The 23,508-nt window shown below is 38.8% G+C and overlaps 1 protein-coding gene across 1 annotated transcript; it reads left to right on the top strand.

The window, feature by feature from the left end:
- The first annotated feature begins 14,817 nt into the window (after nucleotides 1-14,817).
- On the top strand, nucleotides 14,818-23,143 carry Rpp30 (ribonuclease P protein subunit Rpp30). The gene is given in 3 exon segments (XM_067274378.1): nucleotides 14,818-14,838; nucleotides 22,259-22,894; nucleotides 22,896-23,143. Coding segments are annotated over 2 exon segments (804 nt in total). The 5' UTR covers nucleotides 14,818-14,838; nucleotides 22,259-22,333; the 3' UTR covers nucleotides 23,139-23,143.
- The last annotated feature ends 365 nt before the right edge of the window (nucleotides 23,144-23,508 follow it).

Genomic DNA, 23,508 nt, shown 5'->3' with positions numbered 1-23,508 from the left:
AGCCCGTAGTCCTGTCTAGCTAGCCTCGATAGTGCCGCTATCGTCTGGTTTGTTCTTTCGCGAACACTCCTAAGGTGTGGCGTCCAACATAGTGTCTGGTCGATGATTACACCAAGGTACTTTAACTCGTTCACCCTTCTGATGGGGTTGCCCCGTATTCGATATATCGGTCGGCGAGCCAATACACCGGTCCGGGCCACCGTCAGGGCCTCTGATTTCTCAGGGCTGAAGGATAACTTGTGCAGCTGTCCCCAGCGAACGAGTCGTTCTATTGCTTCGTTGCCGCGGGTCTCCATCCCGCTACGGCTGTATCCGGCAACTATTAGCAACAGATCGTCGGCATATGCTTGCAGCTGGACGTCGTCCGGTAGGACTAGTCGCAGCGCCGTGTCTGCTAGAACGTTCCATAGTAGGGGCCCAATACAGGACCCCTGCGGACAGCCCCTTTCCAGTATCCTCTCATACTTGTTGCTCTGTGTTTCATAGACTACGCAACGGTTGCTCAGAAAACTTCTGGCAAGTGCAATGAGGGTGGTCGGCAAGTTCGCCTTCCGCAGCTCACCCACAATGGACGGCCACCAGACGTTGTCGAATGCCCCCTCAACGTCCATCGAAACGAAAGACGTGTGGAGGCCCTGCGAGCGATTCTGGTGAACCAGATTGATCGCTCGATGTAATGCACGGCAGGTCGACGTGTCCGGGCGGAATCCATATTGTTGCGGGTGTAGCATCCCTCCCCGCTTTAGGTGGTAATAAATTCTGTCACTGAGGATTCTGTCGAGAACCTTCCCCAGGACTGGCAACAAGCTGATCGGTCTGTAGGACCTAGGTTCGTTCTTCGGGCGCCTGCTCTTATGAATAAACACAAGACGCGCCCGCTTCCACTGCACTGGGAAGTGACCCAGGAGTAGACACTTCTGATATAGTACACGGAGCAAGCCAGGACGTTCATGTTGCAGAACTTGTACCATTTCGGCCGTGATTCCGTCATCGCCAGGTGCCTTCCTCTTCCTTAGGTTGCCGATGGTGTAGGCTACCTCAGAGTCAGTTACCGGCTCTGTCGACACGGCCTCAGGAACGGGCAACTCCGCATCGCTACGAAGCCGCCTCTGTTCCTCGGTGTCCTCTGACTGCTCATCGCATGGGAAGTGCGAGCGGAGCAGTACCTCTATCGACTCCTCCTGTGTGGAGGTTAGGGTTCCATCGGGCTTTTTGATGGGCCCCAAGACCGTACTACGTTTCAACTTGCCCACCACTAGCTTATAGGGTAGACAGAACGGATTTTCGTCACTTATTTCCTGACAGAATCTGAGCCATGAGGTCTTTTTAGCATCGTTTAATTTGTACTTGTACTCGGCATTGGCCCTCTGGAACTCCAGTTTCCTGGTTGCCCGAAGGTCATCATCCCTACAGCGCTGGAAACGTCGGCGGAGCGCTCTTGCGCGCTTCCGTAGGACACTCAGCTCCTGGCTCCACCAGGGAACTGACCGGTGGTTGCTGGGCCTACACTGCACGAGTGTGCGGTCTCCCGCTCCTCTGATTGCAAGTGTGAGTTCGGCCACAGCTTCCTCCAGATCCTCGACGCTCTCTACCGCGGAAACGCGGTTGATGAAGTCGGCGGTTTTCTCTACGAGGCATTTGCTAAATCGATGGCGGTTTCCTTCAGTTAGCTTGTAGCGCTTGCTCAACCACTGGGGCGAGCCGCACCCCACCTCAAAAGAGATGAAGCGGTGGTCACTACAGCTTTCTGCATCGATAGTTTCCCACTGCGAGGTCAGTCTAAGCATTGCTCCACTCACGATGGTAAGGTCGATCCAGCTCTCACCCGAAGGAGAGGAGAAGGTAGCTATCCCGAACGGATCGTTCAGGACATGCATACCCCAGCCCTCCACCGTATCCTTCATCGCGTTCCCGTCAGGATCGTCTACAGGTGAGCCCCACAGCGAGTGTTTGGCGTTAAAGTCGCCTGCCAAGACCAATTCACTGCGGAGCGAGACAACCCCTTCGAGTTCACTCAGAAGGGCTCCCAGATTTAATGACGGTGGGCGATAACTGGAGACCGCGACCCAAGTGCAGGTGGGCGACCGTATTTCTACGGCCACCACGAGCCGCGAGACGTGGAGAGCAAACGCGTCGACGTCTCTCCGTGTTAAAACGACTGCCGCTCGACAATCATCACCTTCTTGGGCGAAGACGCTCCATTGAAGTGATAGGCCACTAACCTTTCCTTGTACTAAGTACGGCTCTTGTAGCAAGAGAACATCTATCTCTCGCTCGGCCACTTCCACCCTGAGTTGGGCAGTTGCGGCACGGCACTTTTCGGCATTAAACTGCAGCACCCTGCAGTAACGTTCTTTGTCCCTCTGTGTGTATGAAGGTGAGGTATCGAACGCAATGATTGTTTGTTATCCCTGTTTACTGACCGTAGTCAGTCCTGGCCCGAACTCTTTGGAGTTCCCGCGCATAGCACGGGCAGTTGGCACTCATTGCTGAGTGGCCGGAATCCAACTGCAGGCCGAATTTTCCGTTAGCACTAGTGCAATTAATGCACTTCGGGGGATTCTCTTTGCACTCTTTGTACGAGTGTTCCCCCGAGCATCGGCTACATTTTTGAGTTGCCGCCGTACAACTCTTAGCGATATGCCCGAAGGCATAGCACTTGTAGCACCGGGTGCAAGCTATATATTCCCTTACCCGGTTGCGGGTCCAGCCCAAGTGGACTCTCCCCCTTTTCAGGAGGGTGTGGAAGGCCTTGGGAGTGGCGTCAACCACCCAGTTGACAAGCCCTCCCTTTCCCTTCAAAGGGAATTTGACCTGCAGGTCGTCACTCTGCAGGTCGAGGTCGTTTTGACCTCTTAAGGTCTCCACAAGACCTGCTTTTTCGATGTCTGTGCTTACATCGAATATTATGAGCCTCGGCCTGCGTCTTTGGGGCAGTCGGCAAGTGACTGCCTCTCTTAGCGCAGGTGGCCCCTCCGTCAATTCCTGCTTTAGTTTCGCGACATCCTGGCTCTTCGAAACCTCTACCAGGATGCCGTTGTTACGCACTCTGCGCACGTTCTTTATTCCAACGCCCAACTTCGCTGGATTAATGTGCGTCTTTAGGAGTGATCGAGTCTGATCACTATTCATCGTTTTCTCCGACTTAGGGTATACCAGGAGCGTGTGCTCCACGGATTGTCCCCTTTGGGCCTGTGTCGCCACTCGCGGCCGTTCTTGCCGTGGCTTGGCAGCCGAGCGAGCAGCAACAGTCGCGTAGGACGCGCGACTCGGTGGAGCCTCTTTTCCACCTTCAGGCGATGTGGATGGTGGGCGTCCATCCACTAATCTCTTTAGGGTGGCGTTCTCGGCCTTCAGCGAGGCGATCTCAGCCTCTTGTGCGCCGAGGATGGAAGACACCCTACTGAAAAGATTATAAATGACCGCGCAGGTTGCCTTTTGGCACCTGCTGTCCTGCTTTGCCAGCAGTTTGGTGAGATCGTTATGGATCCCATCCAAAGCGGCCCGCCTGCTCTCAACCGTCTCAAGCTTATCCTGTGTCACCACAGGTGCCGAAGTAGACGGTGTTTCAGCTTTGGAGGCCGGACTTATTTTCCCGGCCACCGCTGCGGTAGGGTCTTTTTTCTTCTTAGACCCGCCTTTAGTTTTGGCAGCGGGTTTCCTCGCCGCCATGGTCACCGCGGGCTGAGCAGCTACCTCTTTCGGCTTGTCGCCTACAGATTTGGCCGCTTTGCCTTTGGCCGCCAGTGCCCGCCTTTGTTTACGCCTAGTTCGAGCGTTACCAGGCGCGGGCTGCCACTCGCCATCTTCGCTAGAAGAGGCGGTTTCAAGTATCTCCCCACTGTCGGGCACAGATGAGTCCGAATCGGACTCACTGGCCGCAATGGGGATCGACACCTTCAGGGTGTCTTTGGCCTGTCCCTCTCAGGCTCCCGCTGGTCATTAGCGGGCTTGCGTTTCCGCAAGGCCCGCTTTTCCTGTGGGGGGTCCGTGCACCCACCTTCAGCGGTTTTAGTTTCCTCAACTTCTCCCTCCGAGAGTCCTTCTACGGAGAGTAATGCCACAACAGCTTTGGTTTGCTTAACGACATTTTCGCTTGGCACACCAGCACACAGAGAATCTGCACAACACAAATTCTTAGCCATTGTAATCAAATAAAAATAAAAAGGAGAGAGACTTCGGGGTGGTCCCGACCTTTCATGGGCGCCCCGACTCCTTTCAGACTTCAGGAAATGCGTTTAAGAGCCTGCTCTGGCTTCGGACTTACTGATGGTTCCATTTTGGCCATCTTATTGCCGGGCCGTCACTGCTTGGCCCGCTGCCGGGACAGCTACCCATTTAAATGGCCGCCTACCCAAGGTCACCCCAGCCCGGCTGGTTGCTTGGCTTGGGCCGCCCCATCCGCCCTACTAGGAGACCTTCTTCCCACTTCCAGTCCTCCGAGACCATATACGGCCATCCAACGCACCGTCAGGCCTTTAAGCACCGCTCCCCCCCCAGGACATAGGGAAGTTGGCCCTATGCGCCTGGAGAGCGGCTCTGCCGACTGTCCGTCAGGATAGACATCAGCTGGCGGGACCCTACCAACCTTCTGTAGGTGCATACATCCCTCCGTCACTCGCACACAAGACTTCGGCTTGGGAGCTCAGCTCCTCGTCTCGAGGCATGGTCATCAATGCAGTTCTAGACCCCAAGGCAGTACCCAGGGTGTGTGTGCTGCACACCGGGGCCTTCACCCTGAGAAGCTGATTCTTCTTTTACCGGACAGAAGGTATTTACGTGGTCTGCGCTACCACGGGCAGGGACGTTGCCGACTGCATTCGACCGCCCCTTTTTTTTCTACTTCAGGTAAATTTATTCCAGTTTTTTTTAACTCTTTCCGCCCTGTGGGCACTAAGAGAGCCTCTTATAGACGGCCCATTATGGGTTCGGCCAGGCCCACAATGGGGCGACCGGGTGGTGAGGGATGGGGCCCGACATATCCGAACGGATCACCCCCCAAAAAATTCCTGATTATTCGACCCGTTCGGATTCGATCCCGGGTCCCCCAGAGCGGTAGGCTGCCACCTTGACCGCTCGGCCATCCGACCAATTTATTCCGGTTAAAAGAATAAGACTTGGAAATTCTTGGAAGCAAGCGTATTTTTGTTGCTCCAAGCTTTTAGGACAGAATTGGCTTCATGAGCACTGTTGTTAAGCGAACTTTCGTATTTGCAGCATGTTTAATGTCATGTATTAAGGCCATATTTTGAATAAAATTTAGTGTTAATTTGATTTAATTTAGTAAAATTAGGCAAAAAAAAAAGTTTCGATCTAATATTAGACATAACGCGATTTCAATTTATGATTCATTGTAAAAAAAAAATTAATCAAATGTGAAGTTGCATGACATTAACGACCAAAATACGACTCGGGATCTGCATGTGCAACATCTCTGACTATTTGAAGATTCTGAAAACAGCTTATTTAAAGTTACTATTCTATGTCAAAACCAATTAAAACGTTAGAAAAGGTAAATGAATGTCTACTCAATAAGTAAATTTAATTTTTTGCCAAAGAACAAGCTATAACATTATCATGGTACCGTTGGGCTGCTTCATCATTGATTTCTATTGACGCTGACTACATCAGCACAACTTTCCATGCGTTTGTAGTTTTACCCAATGTTTGTATTACAACTGCCCCTCCTTTTGAGCGGTGGATACGTTGCAAAGAATGCCGCGTAATAAAGTACAGTACGTGCATCCTATAGAAAAATTCCCGATAGAAGCCACAACTTTAATAGTACGTGAAAATAAACAATTAACGAGCAATTATTTATTGTGACATGGTCACAATAAATAATTGCTCGTTAATTACTCGTTTGCGTTACCACGGGCGAGGCGTAATCGACTGCATTCGACCGCCCCTATACGACATCGTCCCGCGCCACCAGGTCCGATGCGGGAGTTCGTTTTGTGTGTCTTGGATTCCAGATTGTCTCCGGTTTCCTCGCTGACGCGGGAATTGAATCCAAGAAGCCCAGCAACCTCTGTGGCTAGTCAGAGGTAAACTCGTTGGATAAGTTCGACGATCATCTCGCTACAAGCAGACGATTTGACCGTTGCGAGTAGGGGGACTCGGGACCGTAACACCGAGGTGTAGGGTCCCTACCACGTTACAGCAGCGCCCCTATCGAGTGATGCCGACCAACGAACGCCAGAACTTCCATCGGCAGGACTACCAACTTTCGTCGGACAAGTCCAAACGACTACACTCCACATATCTCATCCGAAGACGAGGCCTCCTGAGACTCCTGTTCGTAGCGGTTACAGCGTTCATCGCCCAGCTCTGGACTTACTGAGGGCTCATTTTAGCCCTCTTATTGCCAATACTATTATCGATAAACCCGTGCCACGATCGCACCAGTCTCCCTTCTGTCTCGATGTGAGTCTTTGTGTTATAGGCCAATTCACAGCTTTATTTGCCATCCGCCCCAATCAGAAATAGGTTCCAGATAGAGAGAAAAATACGGAAACTCCTTCGGGGGCCGCGGGCGAACCCACTGCACTCTGGACGGCTTGCTGCCATGAGGCACATCACGCAGACCCAAAGCCTCTGATACTCTGACACCTCTGGAACCTTCGGCCCGAGTTTTAAAACTCCATCGGCGATCGAGGCCAAGACGTTGGTCTTCCGTCCCTATTTGCCTCTCTGAGACCGAGACTTCGGCCCGTGTCTCTCGCCGCTAGGCCCCCCACCGCGACAAGGTCGGCTTTCCCTCCGGGGGGGAAGACGACCGGAAGACAAACCTCATCAGGGCGCGCTATCCGACTACCTGTACGTTTCCTGGATGTGATACGTTCGCCCACTGGGGGTAGTGTGTAGGGCAGAGGGCGCCACCGCGATTTTGGCGCGCTGACCGAACTTGGTTCTCGGACGCTGTCAAGGAGAGACGTTTTTCTTTTCGTTCCGTGCCGACCTAACCTACTGTAAATACCTCTTAATAGTGAATGATACTACTGTATATATCTAGCAAACGTGACGAATAAAATAAGATACTTCGCGAGGATCAGTGTCTCCATTAATCCTCATAGACGAGCAAAGGACGCGCCGTCGAGATCGAAGCGATCATCATCCAAGGTAGGACAAAACTCGAACCAATTTTACCGAAACGCGCCGACGGATTTTAATTACATCGGTAAAAGCAATACACTCTCTATCGAGAACGAGAACGAGGACACAAATTAATCAAATTCAAATTTATTTAAGATAAAAAAAAAATACTTATGATTAATATGGTGCAGAACATATTTTATACAAAGGGTTGTTACACATTGTACACAATTTAGCTGTTCTTTTTCAATTTTTTGTTCTAAACGTCTTGCACACTTTCTTCTGATGTTTCCTTCAACTGAATGTGATCTCATATTTTGCCCATTGTTTTCCTTAATTAAGAAGGCTGCACAGAACATTTCATACGTTCAACTTTTCTTACAGCCGTTAGATTATATTCCAAAGAAACGAAATGTCTCAACAAAGGCATATCTTAGTTACGACCAGGGCCGGATTATCGAATAGGCAAAGTAGACAAATGTCTAGGGCCCATAATTCGGTGGGGCCCGGCTTCAGTGCAGAAGATTTCTCTGTTTCAAAACGAGTTTAAAATTATTTAAGAAATTCGATAGGACAGAAAAGGCTGTATTTAACAATTCCTACTAAGCTCCGCTCGACTAGCCATTACCAAAAAAGAAGAAAAAAAAAAAAAGGTCAACAGCCACCCGTGCGTCAGAAGTAATGTGCGCCACGAGATCTCTCGCGCCATCTAGAAATATTCCTAGAGCCGCCTCTCGTGGTAGTACTGATGTATGGTTATGATTTATTTTCCAAATCTAAACTTATACGTTGCGACATTGCATATTCGATGTAGCGTTCAAGTTGCTCGAGTGCGAAGATATTACAATTCAATAGAGTTTTATAAAAGAGTTAAAAAAGGTGACACTACGGTGTGACTTGGGGTGACACCACGATATCCGCACCGGGTGTCACCCATGGTAGCTACGCTAATGTCACATTATATAAGATTTGTTTAGAAGCAACTTATTTAAATGGGGCCCCAATTTAAATTTTGTCTAGGGCCCGCTAGAGGCTTAATCCGGCGCTGGTTACGACTGGTCTGTTTGCAAAGGATCCATGTGTTTAATACTGCTATCATAAGCAGTTCATAAAATATCTTTTTCCCACAAATTTTGACCTTACAATCGAAGTTATAGACACTGACACATTGGTCAGACAAATCCACTCCTAACTCAAAAATTGATTATAAAATGCAATTGCCTTTGGACAGGCTATGTAAACGTTTTTAGCAATTTTTTGACTCCTACTTACAGATGTACTTTCTGGATTGTGGCAATTGCTGAATAATACGACCTTCTTACTGTCCATCCATCGAGATGCTAATATTCTTGCATCATTATACAAAAATTCAAATTCTTTCTTTTAAGTTTGCTTACAAGTTTCCTGCTCATTTTTCGGTTATTCATAAAAGTGCTAGCAGCAGGAAATCTTATTGTATACGTGAACATTGCAGTTGTAGAAAACGGTCGAACTCTGAGAATACATCAGGATTGTTTATAGTAGAAAACAGTTTCGGGAGTACTTTCTGGGAGCAAAATGGTTTCAGATAATAACATTTTATTTCTTTGATCTTGAAAAAATTTTTAGTCTAAAAATAAGTTCGAATTGAATGAAAAATTACATTATAAACAAAGTATTATCAGAACATTGTGATAAGTATGTTCCGCTTTGAAATGTTAATGCGAAACATTTATCACAGATGTGAAATAAAGTGTATTATTTTCTTGCCATGGATTTCAGATTACGAAGAATTCTCGTCACAAGCGAACTCAGAAATATCAATACGAAATTCTAACGGTACGAAAAACACTTTTAATTATCGCAGAAAAAACTAAAAATGCATATTCAGACGAAAACAATAAGTAATTCAACTATGGCAGTTGCATTAGTGGTGAAACCTCTATAGAATTAATAGATAAATATATATCTAAAATTCTTAACCTTAGTGCATCCTAGTAAGATTTACCAGTGTCTGAGACATGTGAGTCGTTGGTAGCAAATAGGTTAAGGTTGAGCATTATTTGCCTTTTTAGTACAGAAAAGAACCAAAGTGCGTAGCGTACAGAACGTGATGCACGAGGTAGCGCATATGATGCAAAGGCGCCATGCTTTACTTAACGACTGACTAGAGCATCCAATAATGTGAAAATGTTTTATGAAATTAGAACGTAAAATATTACTAAAATACAAGCTTTTATACCACAGTAATTGGAATTGAAAAAACCTGATTATTACTTATTAAAATCCTTAAATTAAATAGTACGATATTAAATGAAAAGAAGGTGTAGAAATTATGCTACTCATCCTGATTCTACTGTCTGGCGTCGGGAAGAAAAATGTCCAAGTAAAATTCCAAGTTGAACGTCGTTAACCTGAAAGTAATATTCTTGTAAACATTTGAAAAAAGTTCTATAAGACAAAAGATGATAACTTACACAATTGATTCTACTTAAATTATAAATCAATTGATGACACTGACCCTGGCCATAGTGTTCCTTTCACTCTTTTATTTCACTTCGATACTGAAATTAGACTTAACTGATTAGAACGTTCCTTATTTTATTTATAGTTGACAGAATTTTGCTTCATGTATCGATTATATAATCAAGACGTTGCTACAGAAGACGCTTTCTTTTATTTTCTGTTTCGTGTTTGATTAACAATACGAATGATTTAATTAACAATACGAACAATATGTTAATCAATACTTCGTATTGTTAATCAAACCCGAAATATAGCTTAGAAGTCTCGGAATCAAACTACACTGCATAGAAAATTATAACGTACAGTACATAAAATATGTTAAGAGAACTAAGATTATTTTTTCAACTGATTTCTGTCTAAACAGCAGGGGTTCTCAAACTTTTTCGATCCACCGCCCCCTTTGTTCCATAAAGTTATACCCAACGCCCCCTAACCTATCAGTGACCCCAACTTTTGCCTTTGGTCACCGTTCAGTACCCTGCCTCCAGCGCCCCCTAGATTTACTCACTGCCCACAGGGGACGGTAACGCCCACTTTGAGAACCCCTGGTCTAAACTATTGCACATTTACCGCACCTTCATTTTAATAACTTGAGGGTAATTATCTCAATTTGAACGAAAAGAAGCTCGAGTCTAACAAAAATCTGTCTATAAATCAATCTCGCTAATTTAATTCAACAATAATTTGTATAAATATCTTAACTTGAAGACATAAATATGTTTCGGGTCGATGCTCTATTAGAATTTATACTGAATAGTAATTACATAAACAAAAACAAAGGATTACTTACTTCCGTGAGACTTGCCGAAACAGAATTCTGCCGAAAAGTTTCTGAAAAGAAACAATAATAAAAATCACATTTATTTTGGCTACAAACAATATGAAAAACAACAATTGTTAGTCGAGTATTACGTCGCATCAAGCGCGCCACTTATTACGTCGAAATTTGTACGATAAATCATTTAAATCATTACTACAAATATTCAATAAGTTTTCAATTTCGTATAATTCAGATACAAAGGATTATCTGTGCACGACATTTCAATCATGTTTACAGTTCGTAACGTCGTAAGGAATAGCGTAACGATAATTTTACGTCCCTTCTGTTAAAAACTTGTAGGAAATGCACCGGTCAAAGGCAATAAAAGCGTAATTTGTTTCAGAATGTTATCAAAAACGAAAAAGACAAATTGTTGGCGTCGGACTGTTCGGAGTTCGAAAGTTTTCGGGAAATATGTCACTGTGACTAAGGTTTCGAAATAGCAGTGTGACAAAATGTCGTCCTGCAACACACGTCGTGGTACACATATTGTCCGATAGAAAGCATAATGATATTGTAATATTGTACTTAAGAAGAGATTGTAATTGGAAGATAGTAATAAATTTGCGAAAAAATGTCAGTGTGAGTGGTGAATTCGTGGAAAATCGTATGCATTATAGAAAATTACAAAAATATCTATGAAATTTTGTTTCAAATATAGGTTACGTAGTTATATCGGAAGAGCCCAGAATAGGTCCCCAGGGGACCTATTCTGAGCTCTTCTGGTAACTCAACGAGAGCGATACACGGGACATTCGATAAGTCCCCGTAGCGAAAGGCAGTTAACAAACCTTAGACAAATCGCTGTTCTATGCTCCACGTTAAGTGAGTTTCGCTGCGGGGTAGTCGGTCGAAATGCGTCTGGGTTCCATGCTATCGATAGCTATTACGCTTTAACCAATCACAGTTGCAGCCGGATGGCCGAGTGGTCAAGGTTAGCAGCCTGCCGCCCTGGGGGACCCGGGATCGAATCCGGACGGGTCGAAAAGTCCCCAGGAATTTTTCGGAGGGTGGTCCGTTCGGATATGTCTGTCCCCGTCCCTCACCACTCGGCCGCCCCATTGTGGGCCTGGACGAACCCATAATGGGCTTGCTATAAGAGGCCTTCTTAGTGCCCACTGGGCGGAAAAAGTTACAAAAAAAAACCAATCACAGTTTAGTTAACATTGTATTTTTGTTATGTGACTGGAACCCGCCATTTTCAAAGTTTTTAGTATTCTGTAGCCTAAGATTTTGTTAAAATGTCATCAAAGAAGGGATAACACAGCCAGCGAACTACAACTTGTCTGTTCGAGATATTAATTAAAACACTTCGGTTCTAGCCAGGGTCGGATTTAGGTATTTCGAGGCTCTCGAAACCGTGTGAGGCCCCTTACCAACCCTTTACAATTTTAGAAGTCGATCACACAAAAAAGATAATTAACATAAACATATTAATTTTAATCATAAATGTTTTATTGTTAAAAAGTATTTGCAACATATTAGAAAATAAGGTACAATCAAAAAGGAAAACACTAAAAATTTCGTTTTCGTCACTTTTCGGTGACAAAAAAGCTGCTGAAAGTTAAGAAAATTTACCTATAAAAATTAAATAAATTTTATATTAAAAAGATGGGATCACTAGAAATATAATATAAACAATATTAGTTATTAATATAATTAAATACTACACAAAATAAAAAGTAACGTATATTTTGTTGGTTTGTGGAAAAACAAATTACAAAATTTGACTTCAATTTTCATTTTGTAGAAATTTTTGAGCTCCTTTGAAACTCGAGGTCCTAAGCTGTAGCTTACATAGCTTACTTGTAAATTCGGCCCTAGCTCTAGCTTTTTTCGTAATTCATTGCATAAATGTAATAATAATGGCTTCGAAAAACGACAAAGTTTTTTAAAGCTTGTATTATTCAGCCGAAAAGCATTATCTCGAAGACGAAAAACCAAGATTCATGACGTCCAATGCTAATTTTCTCTATCTCCAATTGCTCGTGAAGTAATATCATCCTTACACCTAAAGTCGCCATGTTCTTTTTACTTTCGTTACGTTCCTAAAAACTCCTCGAGAGTGATAAGAAAAGCTTAGTCATCGCACGTGGCTATAGGAACCGAAAACGAAACGTACGGTACGACTCAGAATAGCATTTTCACAGTTGATTAAATGCCAATCACGTGGTTTCGATAGAAACTGGTTTTTATCGTATTCGTTGGTTTAACGACACAACTCAGAATAGGTCCCCTGGATAAAAACATTGGAAGTGTTATACGTGTGTAGCTTCCACCAGCTAAACCGTGTGAGGTTTGGTGCTTTGTAAAGCGCATGGGCGAATGCGCATAATTTGACTGCTTGGAAGCTGACCCGGTTTCGACAATGCAGCGCTTCCATTCCTCCACTGATATTCGAATATACAATAGCAATCTTATCGTTTATTTCACATATAGTATAGAAATATAGAGTTCAATGTTTTGACTTAAAGTAAGATGGCGGTCGATAGTACTCGTCGTCACCACCAATAACGCTGTAATCATGGTCACAGCCACTCTTTGTAGGGTACGTTCGTTAAGTCAAACGAGTTAAACGAGAATGACGTCATCGTTATTCTTGTTTCGTTAGACTTTTTGAACGATTCGTTATAACTAAATGGCTGTTTCTAAAATCGAAGATATGAATGTTGCTAATGCAGCCTTATCCAAAATATTTTCTTAGGTTGCTTCGGATGGACAATTACGCTAAACAAAACAATTGCTATAAGCTGTCCAGTTAGCATTAATTAAATATTGAACAGTGTAGGAATGCGTAACTTTATTACTTGGAGAATGTGCAAATCCAATAGTGTTTTTTTCTCCTTTATATGAAAGTGTTCTTGGTGAAATCATTTCGTATGAAAAACCACACTGATCCGTATTGAATATGAAGTTACGCGAATAAGATGGCAATAAATTTTTTACTGTTGTTTGAAATTGCGCAGCTTTTACTAAAATATCCTTTTCGTTCGCTATTTCTGTTTTATTTACAAGTTTTGTAATCTTTCGAGATACTAATCTATATTGTTTTTTAAATTTTGCAACCCAAGAATCACTAGCTGTAAATTTAATTGAACTATTCAGTTGAAGAAATTTCTGTAATGCCCATATTTTTAATTGATTTCCTTTAACAATTTTATAGCTGCCTCGAGCTTCGTCAAACATTTGTTTAGTATGTTCTTTAATGATTTTTAACGTTTCAATTCTATGCTTTCGAGATTTAAATTGTTTTTCCCATTTATATAAATCACTAAAACGTTTTAATTCTTTAGCTCCTTTCCGCTGTAATGTGTGTAATTTCCATTTTGGATGTTTCTTATGCAAGTTAAGAATTTCTTCTTTTCGTTTTGTTGAGATTATATTCTTATCGAATTTTTCATCATCTGAATATCCTGATTCGCAGTCAGTGTCTGCGTTATCAATTTCTTTCTCTAGAAGCAGACGTGTTATTTTATTATCTGAAATAGGCCTATCTATAATCAAATTATTATTTTCCATCTGACAAAACTCTTCGTTATCTCTACTTACATAACTACTTAAAATATCGCTAAATGCATTAAAAAGCAGTTTGGCTACCTGTTTATCAACGTCTGAAATATTAGGCCTACAAATATTTTCTGTAGGCCAAACATTATCACATAAACGTTTAAATTCTGCTATAATGTTTTGAATATTTACATTTAATTCTCCCATTTTCGAAAACTACAATTCATTCATAAATGTAATAGCGCCGTCTTCCTCCGCGACCGTTTCACTACTAAAAATTTGCATGTTCGTGTTAACACTTTTAGTAAACATTACAAATTTGATATAGAGTTTGTATACTTTTAACGTAATTAAACTAAATTTTATTAATTCTTCTCCCATTTCCGAAAATTCCAGCATTTATTCTAAATGTAATATCGCCGTCTTCCTCCGCGACCCTTTCACTTCTAAAAATTTGCATATTTGTGTTAAACCACTATAAAATAGTACGACATTTGATTGCTAATAACTCTGATTAACACTTTTAGTGAATTCTAGAAATTTGTCATAGAGTTTGTATACTTTTAACGTAATTATTAACTAAATTTTATTAAAATCTATTAGATGACACTCCGACAGTTCCCTTGTTAGTGTCTACGGGACAGAAATAGTTAAAAAATAAAATAAAATTAGTGGTTTTTTCTTGTTGTTACCAAACATAATCCCACAAGTTAAAAGAAGCTAGAAAAATTGATAATGTACATATTTGAGATGTTTCTCTTTTAATTTTGATTTTTCTCGTTTTTCCGTCAGCTTTGAAAAATTTCTCCAAAACGGAAATGTTTCATTTCGCTGGCAACACTATTTAAATCTTATGCATCCGCTAGAGGGTGTTACGTCGTTACGTTTTTGGTGAGCGTGGAATTTTAAAAGTATTACTTTTTCGTCTTAGCAAATTATGATTTTTAATAGCTTCTTCTATGCGTAATCAGCAGGTAATAAATTGTAAGTGTAATATATGGCTATTATAATAACAATAATAGCAATAACAATTTTTATTTGTTACAACATCCAATTTTCCTAATGTAATAAATTAGAGGTTAATGTTACCTTAGGTAGCCAATGCCAATGGCGGCTCGTCTCTGATTCCAGCAAGGAAACAGTGGGACGCACGTTCTAACCTAACCTCTAATTTATATAGTGTATTTAATTTCCATTCTTGGAAAATGGGTATTTGTTTATTAACTATACACTAATGTTCTATCTTTTCATTTTATTTGCAGATGAGACACAGTATAACTTTGCTTAGATAGGTAAAATTTTACCCTTCCATCATTATCTTATTTTGAATTTGATTTAAACTTCAGTACAATCTTGGTAATCTGACAATAGTTGGACTCTCAAGTATTGAGCTAAGTCTTACAAGTTTCTCACTAGTACATAACTCCAGTTTCCATTAAATTTGAACACTTTCCCTCTGAACACAGCATGATATTGAGCTCAAACTTGAACACTTAAGCTTTATTACGATATTAAATATTGTTAGGCTTGTGAGGAAGTACGCGATCTTAGGAGTATTCCCCATGCGGGAACAAAACAAAAAGAAACAGAAATAAATCATACACTCCGTGACTCCAATGCAAGGAACTTTAAGTTTATCTTACTTCTTCCAATCACTACTCTGTCCTTCCACTATAAAAGACACAAAAACAAAGGAAACAACACAAAAAAAAGAATCTTGCGACTCTATCGTCTCATGTCCTCACTCCCTTTCTTTCTTCCCTCAAAGTCCTCTTTCTTCTGTTGAGCATGCACTATCCACCTTCTTTACCCTGTAGCCCACCCAAGGAGTTGGTTACGCAATATAACACGTGATCTTCAGACCACATATCTCCCCTTCTCCCATTAACTTTTACAACAACAAATGGGGAACTTTTACACTATGAGGGTCCATCCCTCCTTTACTACATGAACCACCCAAGGGGCTGGTTACAAGCGGGTTACACAACAGAACATGTGGTCTTCAGACCACAGGCTTGTCGCTGTAGGCTGCTTAAAAAGTATAGTATCTCGTACTCTTTGATTAAAGAAACGCCAGTTTTTTACTGCTTTTTTAGTGAAATTGATACTTTATTTCATATTTTATACATATTGAAATAAATATTTATAAAATAATAATAATAATAATACAAAATAAACTTTCTACAAAATTAAAGAATTACAAAGAAAAACATTCTGAAACATTTGCCATATCAAATTGGTGACACAAACTTGTATATGTCATTTAATATTGCTGTAAACATTTCATTTTTGGAATATTGTCTGTGCCACATAAATTCTATTAGATACAAATCTAAATGGTTACACGAAGATCTACCATGAACTTTATTTCTCCATTTCACTATCTCCCACAACTTTTCTATATTTTGAGTATGACAGCCTGTATTAGGGTCTGCAAAGTTATACTTATGATTTACTTGAAAATGGTCATATCCGGCTTCTACTAACATGTTTTTTTATAAGCTTTCCAATAGTCAAAATTAGTGTTACCACCCGTTCGGTTTTCACCCAGACAGTCCGAGTATTGATTCACTGTCCGGATGAACTATTAATTTTGTCCAGGAATTTTGTAGAAATTGTAAAATTATGATGAAACAAAGTTCTTGCAAATATTTTTATAAATTTACACACATTGTGAACTGCGAAAGACCTCAGCACTCACCGAAACTCATTTGCCATTACCGCCATGTTAGTCTGTTTACGTCGACATGTGACGTGCAACCTGCCTCTCGATCTTTTTTTCTTTGCTTGTACAGTACGTCCATACACATCCTCTATGGAGCTAAATTATCTGTTCTTTCTTTCTTAATTTAGGTTACATACGTTACTCCTACACACGTCCCTAGTCCCTAACTGTAACAGATTTAGAACTGGCATGCACGTTTTCCTTTACATTGTAAAATGACATTGTGCATGCATCAGGAACTTCTGTTCGAACAAAACTGACCTGCTGTCTGGGTCAGTGATTTTTTGTAAAGGTGGCAACATTAGTCAGAATATATGCTTCCTTCTTTAATGTTGTTTTGAATTTCCTTCATCAATGTTTTGGCAGAACGATCATGTACGGCTACGAAAAAAACACTCTGGTATCCTGGCATATTTCACTGAAAACCCACTGCTGCAGAAGAATGTGTCCCACATTATATTTTCTACATGTCTATAGATTTTCGTCTATCTACTATTTTGTTTCACCATCTATTTTTATGTTAGTTTGACAGATTAAAGAGTTTGCAGATACCTCCCACATATAGTTGTTCCAGTATACAGTTGTGCTGGGATTGATTCTAACTGCATTTGGCAGAAATCTTCAGAGGTTAGTTCCAAACATCATAGGTAAATGAACCTTACAGCATTCAAAAAAGAAATACGTGATCCTTCAAACCAATTATTACTATCTGTAACTGATTGTAGATTGCTACCATCATCATAATCCAACTCACTAATCTTAGTGACTTGGATTATTATGATGGTGGCAATCTATGATCAGTTACAGATACCAATTATTACTTCTAACACCCTTCTTTTCATGACAGGACTGGGTATGGCATCTCCATTTTGGGGCTTTGGAGGAGCAAAAATACAATGTCATTTTATGTTTTCTTGCACAGTATCTTTCACAATGCAAAATTTTTTTTTTTTGAAAAAAACAAAAAGCACTTTCTTTATCATTTGGTAGTTTCCAAAGTGTAAAATACATTATCAGTTGAAAACAAAAAAGTACATCAAAAAGAAGAATTACTAAGCCCATTGAACAAAATTATGCAGTTTCATACTTTGAGTTACTTCACTCCTAACCATAACTGTAATTTACATAATCACATTACATTAATGATGCAAATATGAGTCGCAGAACTATGCAAAGTAAGATGATAATAAATTACAAATGCTGATTTTAAATTTTATTAATTTTTTACTTCAAAATAATAATAATAAAAAAAACATTAATTAACTTGTTATGCATAAAATAAACAAAAAGATGGGAAAAGTTTCATTTCTACAATTACACTAATGTCAAAATATGCTAATAGTTTTCGATATCAAACATGTATTAACAGTCATTGTTTAAATACATAATTGACTTTTATATTTTTTATACAATCTTAAGGAAAAGGGAAAGTTTTCAATCTAATTAACTATATATACAATTTAATGTAAAATAAAGAAAAATTTAGGATGTAAACATGAATCAGATTTCATTGATTGACTGGTGTGCTGTTAACCAAAGGGTACCCAGTAACTTATAACAAAATACTGTATAAATATAATCATTTCCCTGAAATTTCCACCAAAAATACTGGATTTTCCAAGAAAATTTCCTGTGGTTACTTTAATTTAATTTCCTACCAAATTTAGTGGGAATCCACCAACTTCATTACAGGCAATTGCACTGCAATCAGATGTTTTGATCAGTAGTCCAACTTATGTTTAGCTCATTGTCAACAGTTGACTGTACTTGTTGAACTTGTTTGTGTTATTGAATTCATTTTACTTTCAATAATTTGACACTGCATATATGTCCCATATGTAGGATTACTGAAACTGTACTGTAATAATAATTAGATAATCATCTATGCATATATCCAAAAGAAGATTTGTATAATATATATTAGTACAGGTACTGTACACCAGGGGTGGCCAACAAGTCGATCACGTCGATGCTCAATTTTGGTCGATCGCTTGCGATGTCTTGACTTAATGTGTTACACTTGTAACTGAACGCAACGCGTGAACGTAACGCGCAAAAGCAACAATATGCATGCAGTTATGACTGGACTCGTAGAAAACAGCCATTTAGCTTGAATATTTGATACTGTCATGCGGTAGCTTCTTTTCTTTAGTATTAACAGTATTATTATTATTAATCAATATTATTTATCCACAGTGACAACGTTGAGTTTCAATTTTTCATTTGTTTAAAATGTAAGTACCTGTTCTTTATGTTTTAAATTAAATTATGGCTTTTCTTACCTATCTATTTACTTGATAAGTGAGCGTTTTCGGCAACAGACCTCTATATTTTTGGATTTTTGGAAATACATCAACTGAGAAAAATATCCCAGTATCACCAAATGTAGCAAATATATTTATTCCTGTTTCAGAACTACATACCTGTGTGAATTGGCATTTTCATACTTAAAGTTAACGAAGATTAAACATTCTGTCCGGACTGATTTCCATACTGAAGAATCATTATTATTATCTTTGTCAGGATATACACCTAATTATGTTTCCTTGGTAAGAGACGTGCAAACTCAGTCCTCCCATTAATGTAACGTAATAAAATAAATTCTAAATCTGTCTTTATCAGTAGCTAATTTGAATTAATAAATATTGTTAATAATTACTCATGTTGTTTTAATTTCCCTGGACATGAGTTTTTTGGCCCGTTAAATAATTACGTTGTTTTTTACGTAGGTAGATATACAGGGTGTTTCAGTACAAAGAGCACTCCTCCGAGCTATTGATAGATTAGCAAAAAATAAGTCTAAAAGTCTTATATCATTCTTCCATGATAAATTTCCCTCGCCCAAAAAAAAATCGCAAAAGTAAAATCTTATAATCAAATTATCAGCCGTACTGTGCAGTTTTATAACCACTTTTTCAAGTTTGCGAACAAATAGTACCACAATTTATACATTGTAATTGATTTAAAAAAAATTAAATTTATATTTTAAGTTAAATAAAAATCTATCTTGAAAGTGTCGAAAAATCGATTTTTTTTAGGTTGCCGCCTGTACGGAATGAACTCGATAACTGCAAATATCAAAAGTTGGATCTGGAAATTTATTTTCTTTATGAGCCTATATCTTGAAAACTTAATAAGTGATTTAAAAAATAAAAATAGTTTTGGAACATATATTTTCCTTATCTACCCATAGCTCGCGGGAGTGCACCTCGTACTGAAGCACAGTGTATAAACATAGTATGTATTTCACACCCCCCTCGCCACTTAGACTATGCCTACGACAACAAGTCGATCGCGACACATCTTTACGATAAAAAGTAGATCTTATGTACACAAAAGTTGGCCACCCCTGCTGTACACTACTGAATTTCCAGCACCTCTTTTCATTCAGACAAAATTACAAGAGAACTCAAAATTTCCACAGCCACCAAACTAGTTTACTGGACAGATGGCAGATGGCATTGTATGTAGAGTGCATTTATATACAATACTTACACTGTACTTGTTAGTGATGATACTAGGAGCTACAGAGAGACTATTCTTGGTTTCATAGATAATATCAACAGCTCTCACTAGCAGTCCTTTGCTTTCCAGTTCAGCAATATGATTTGGAATATCTCCAAAATAACTTTGGACATATGCCAAATCTGCTTTAACTTTTGCATCTCCAATTGCTGCAGCTTCATCAGAATCAAAAATTTGAATCATTTCGAAATGAAGTAAACAAAATCTAAAAAATAAAAACTAAATTATCAATATCTGTAAAATAGTTATTGATAGTTTAGTTTTTTGACTGGTAAAAATGCATAAAACAAAGGACACAGTAATTTGTAATTTAATAATTGTGAGAATGATTGTTCTATTTAATAACAGTGAGGTTGAGGCTGAAGTTTTAAATGCAAAAACTTGTACATTGGACCGCTTTCCTGTAAGCCTAGAAGTTTGACAATGGTGTTTGGATAGTCAGTGGAATCATGCTCAACATTCCAAACACCATTGTCAAACTTCTAGGCTTACAGGAAAGCGCCACAAAACATCCGATGTACACGTTTAAAACCTCAACCTTGCTAATAGTTATTGTCTCCATACTTAGCTTTGTAAATAACAAAAATAAAAATTTTTGTTAAGAAAGTATCTAAATATTTAAGTATATTAAACAACCTGAAGCCTGATAATAGATATGTAGCCAAACAATTGCCTTTAAATACTCAGGCTATAAATCTGCTATTTTTAATAGAGTATTTAAAGATGATCATTGGCTATGTATCTAAATATTTTATGATGTTTTTAACAGTGAACTCTTATTTTTTAATGTCTACAATTTTAATAAAGAATTGGTATTATATTTAACCATCTAGATCAGCAGTCACAAACTGGTAGTCTGCAGGCCAGATACGGCCTGTTAAGGCTTCATATCTAGTCCACAGCCTTGATGATTTCTTTTCTAAAAATCAATGTTTCCAACATCTTGCGGGGATTAAAACAGAAAAAATTCAAATGTCTAAACTGTTTACAAAGTCGTAAAGGCCTGGCAACAAAAGGACATTTGTTAGAGCTTTTTTTTTTTTTTTTTGCAGTAAGTTTTAGTTTACTGAATATTATTGATAAAATCCACGTCAGATTTACATCTATTTGACTGGCCCTTTTGCTGCATTTGAGTTTGTGACCCCTTATCTAGATGGTTTCATCTTTTGATTTTGTCATTTCAAAATTTTTTTTTACATACCATAGATAGATATAGATATATATTTCTTTTCTTTTTATCTATATAATTTGTAATCTAATGATAAAATTACAGCTAATAAATTAGAATGGTCATTGTTAATAAGTGAAATTCTAAACATACATTTTTGATCTAATGAACTTGGATAAAATATGTATTTTTTAAAATATAAATATTTGCCTTTTTTTTCTCCTTGCTACATCGTTTTTTCAGCTTTTGATGACAACATTTTCATATAAATACCATATTTTACTAGCAGAAAATTATAACATTGACACAAATTTTCATTGTGCATTATGAATTGAAGTGAAATTTGATTAATGAGCTAAGTGTTCTCATTAAATTTATTGTTTAATGAGAACACTTGGCATAATTTGATGTTAATATCAAATTATTTTAAATTCAAAATTGTGGAACAAAATAAAACAATGATGAGTAGGAGCTTTTAAGTCATAATTCCTGACTGTTCTTGCAGCAAGATCTGCACAGGTTGCTTTATTACTTGATGCTTTTGCTCAACAGAGCCCGTGTGACCTGTGTTGTAAAGTGAAAATATGTGTTTCTCTGAAAGACTAATATTTTTTATATGCATTGCACCTGGAGAAAAACTATTTAGGGGAACTTAGTTTTAGGAGAAATTTCAGGTTGAGGATTTTCACAACAGGTTGTGTCCAGTGCAGTGTCCAGTAAAGGACGTAATTGAACGAAACTTCCAGGTAATCATTTTGTCTGTTTTCCAATAAAAATTGCATTCAAATTGACTATGAGTGATTAGGTGAGGAGTTATAGTATCTATATGATTATTTCAATTTTCTCTATTGTAACAATAAGATATATAATCTATTTATATTTAATTAATATTTATTACATGTTTATTTTTTAGGTGCTGAGTTAAAAATTTATGGGCTAAATAATAGCATTTTTATTAAAAATATATACAATTTTCAACTCTTATATAATGGACTTAAATATTATTGTGTCCCAAAATTCAAATAATATTGATGAAGACCTCTTACAAAGAAATATAAAGACAGCAGTGACATGGGGTTATTCTACTGTTGCTTTGAATACTATTGTTGATTTTAAAATTATCAAGAAACCAACAGAAATTCCTAAACCAATTCAGTTTGTAGAAGTTAAAAAGGACAATGAATCAGTTAGAGTTTTAACACGTTTAACTGCCATTGTGTCAACAGAAATTCATTGCCATTATTTAATGCATTCTAATGTACTAAAGTTATATGATATTTTATCAGTTCAGCCTGAAAATGAAAAAATGTTCAAATATATTCTTAACAATATGAATATTGATATAATATCTTTAAACTTAGAAATGTTGCCATTTTTAATCAAAAAGAACCATATTAAGCAAGCTGCAAACAAAGGAATGCATTTTGAAATTGAATATTCACAATTATTAAGAAATCGATTATGCAGAGTATGGACAATTGCAAAAGGAAGAAATTTAGTTTCTAATGGTTGTAAAAAGAATCTAATTGTTAGTAGTGGTGCAAAAAAATGCTATGGATATTAGACAGCCTGAAGAAGTTAGTCATCTCTGTTTGCTTTTTGGTTTGACTATACAACAAGGAAGAGATACTGTGTTTACAAACAGTCAAAAAGTTATTGAGCATGCTTACATACGAAGAAAACCTGGAAGTGAAGTTATTTCTATAGAAGATGTAGGAGATATTTCTGAATCTGAAAGATGGTTGTTAGGAGCTTGTAGTTTCCCAAAACGTTTCAAAATAAACACTCTCTGAAACAATTTGTTGTTTTTAATTAAAATAGTATTAACACACTTCATGCCAACTTAAAGTAAAGAATAATTATCACATTTGTGTTGCGGGGTTATTAACAGTTATTTGAAATAATTCACATATAAATGCAAGAACTTTCAACAACTTATGGTTGTCATCTTCAGGCGAAATCGAATACTATGATTTTTGAACAAATTACCTTTTTTGACGGATTATTTAAATTATGTAAAGCACGCGTGGAATTTATTAAAAATATTGAAACGCAATAAATATTATGGATGTAAAAACATGCTGTTATAACATACTACTACTAATATAAAATAAAGATAGAGGTGCTGTATTTGTGGTGTACCTAATGGAGACAATTTATAAT

This window comes from Centruroides vittatus, unplaced genomic scaffold (genome assembly GCF_030686945.1).
Source record: "Centruroides vittatus isolate TY-2023 unplaced genomic scaffold, ASM3068694v2 contig_549, whole genome shotgun sequence".
Lineage (NCBI taxonomy): Eukaryota > Metazoa > Arthropoda > Arachnida > Scorpiones > Buthidae > Centruroides > Centruroides vittatus.
The sequence above is the reverse complement of the archived record's forward strand: the minus strand, read 5'-3'. Positions and strand labels throughout refer to the sequence as shown.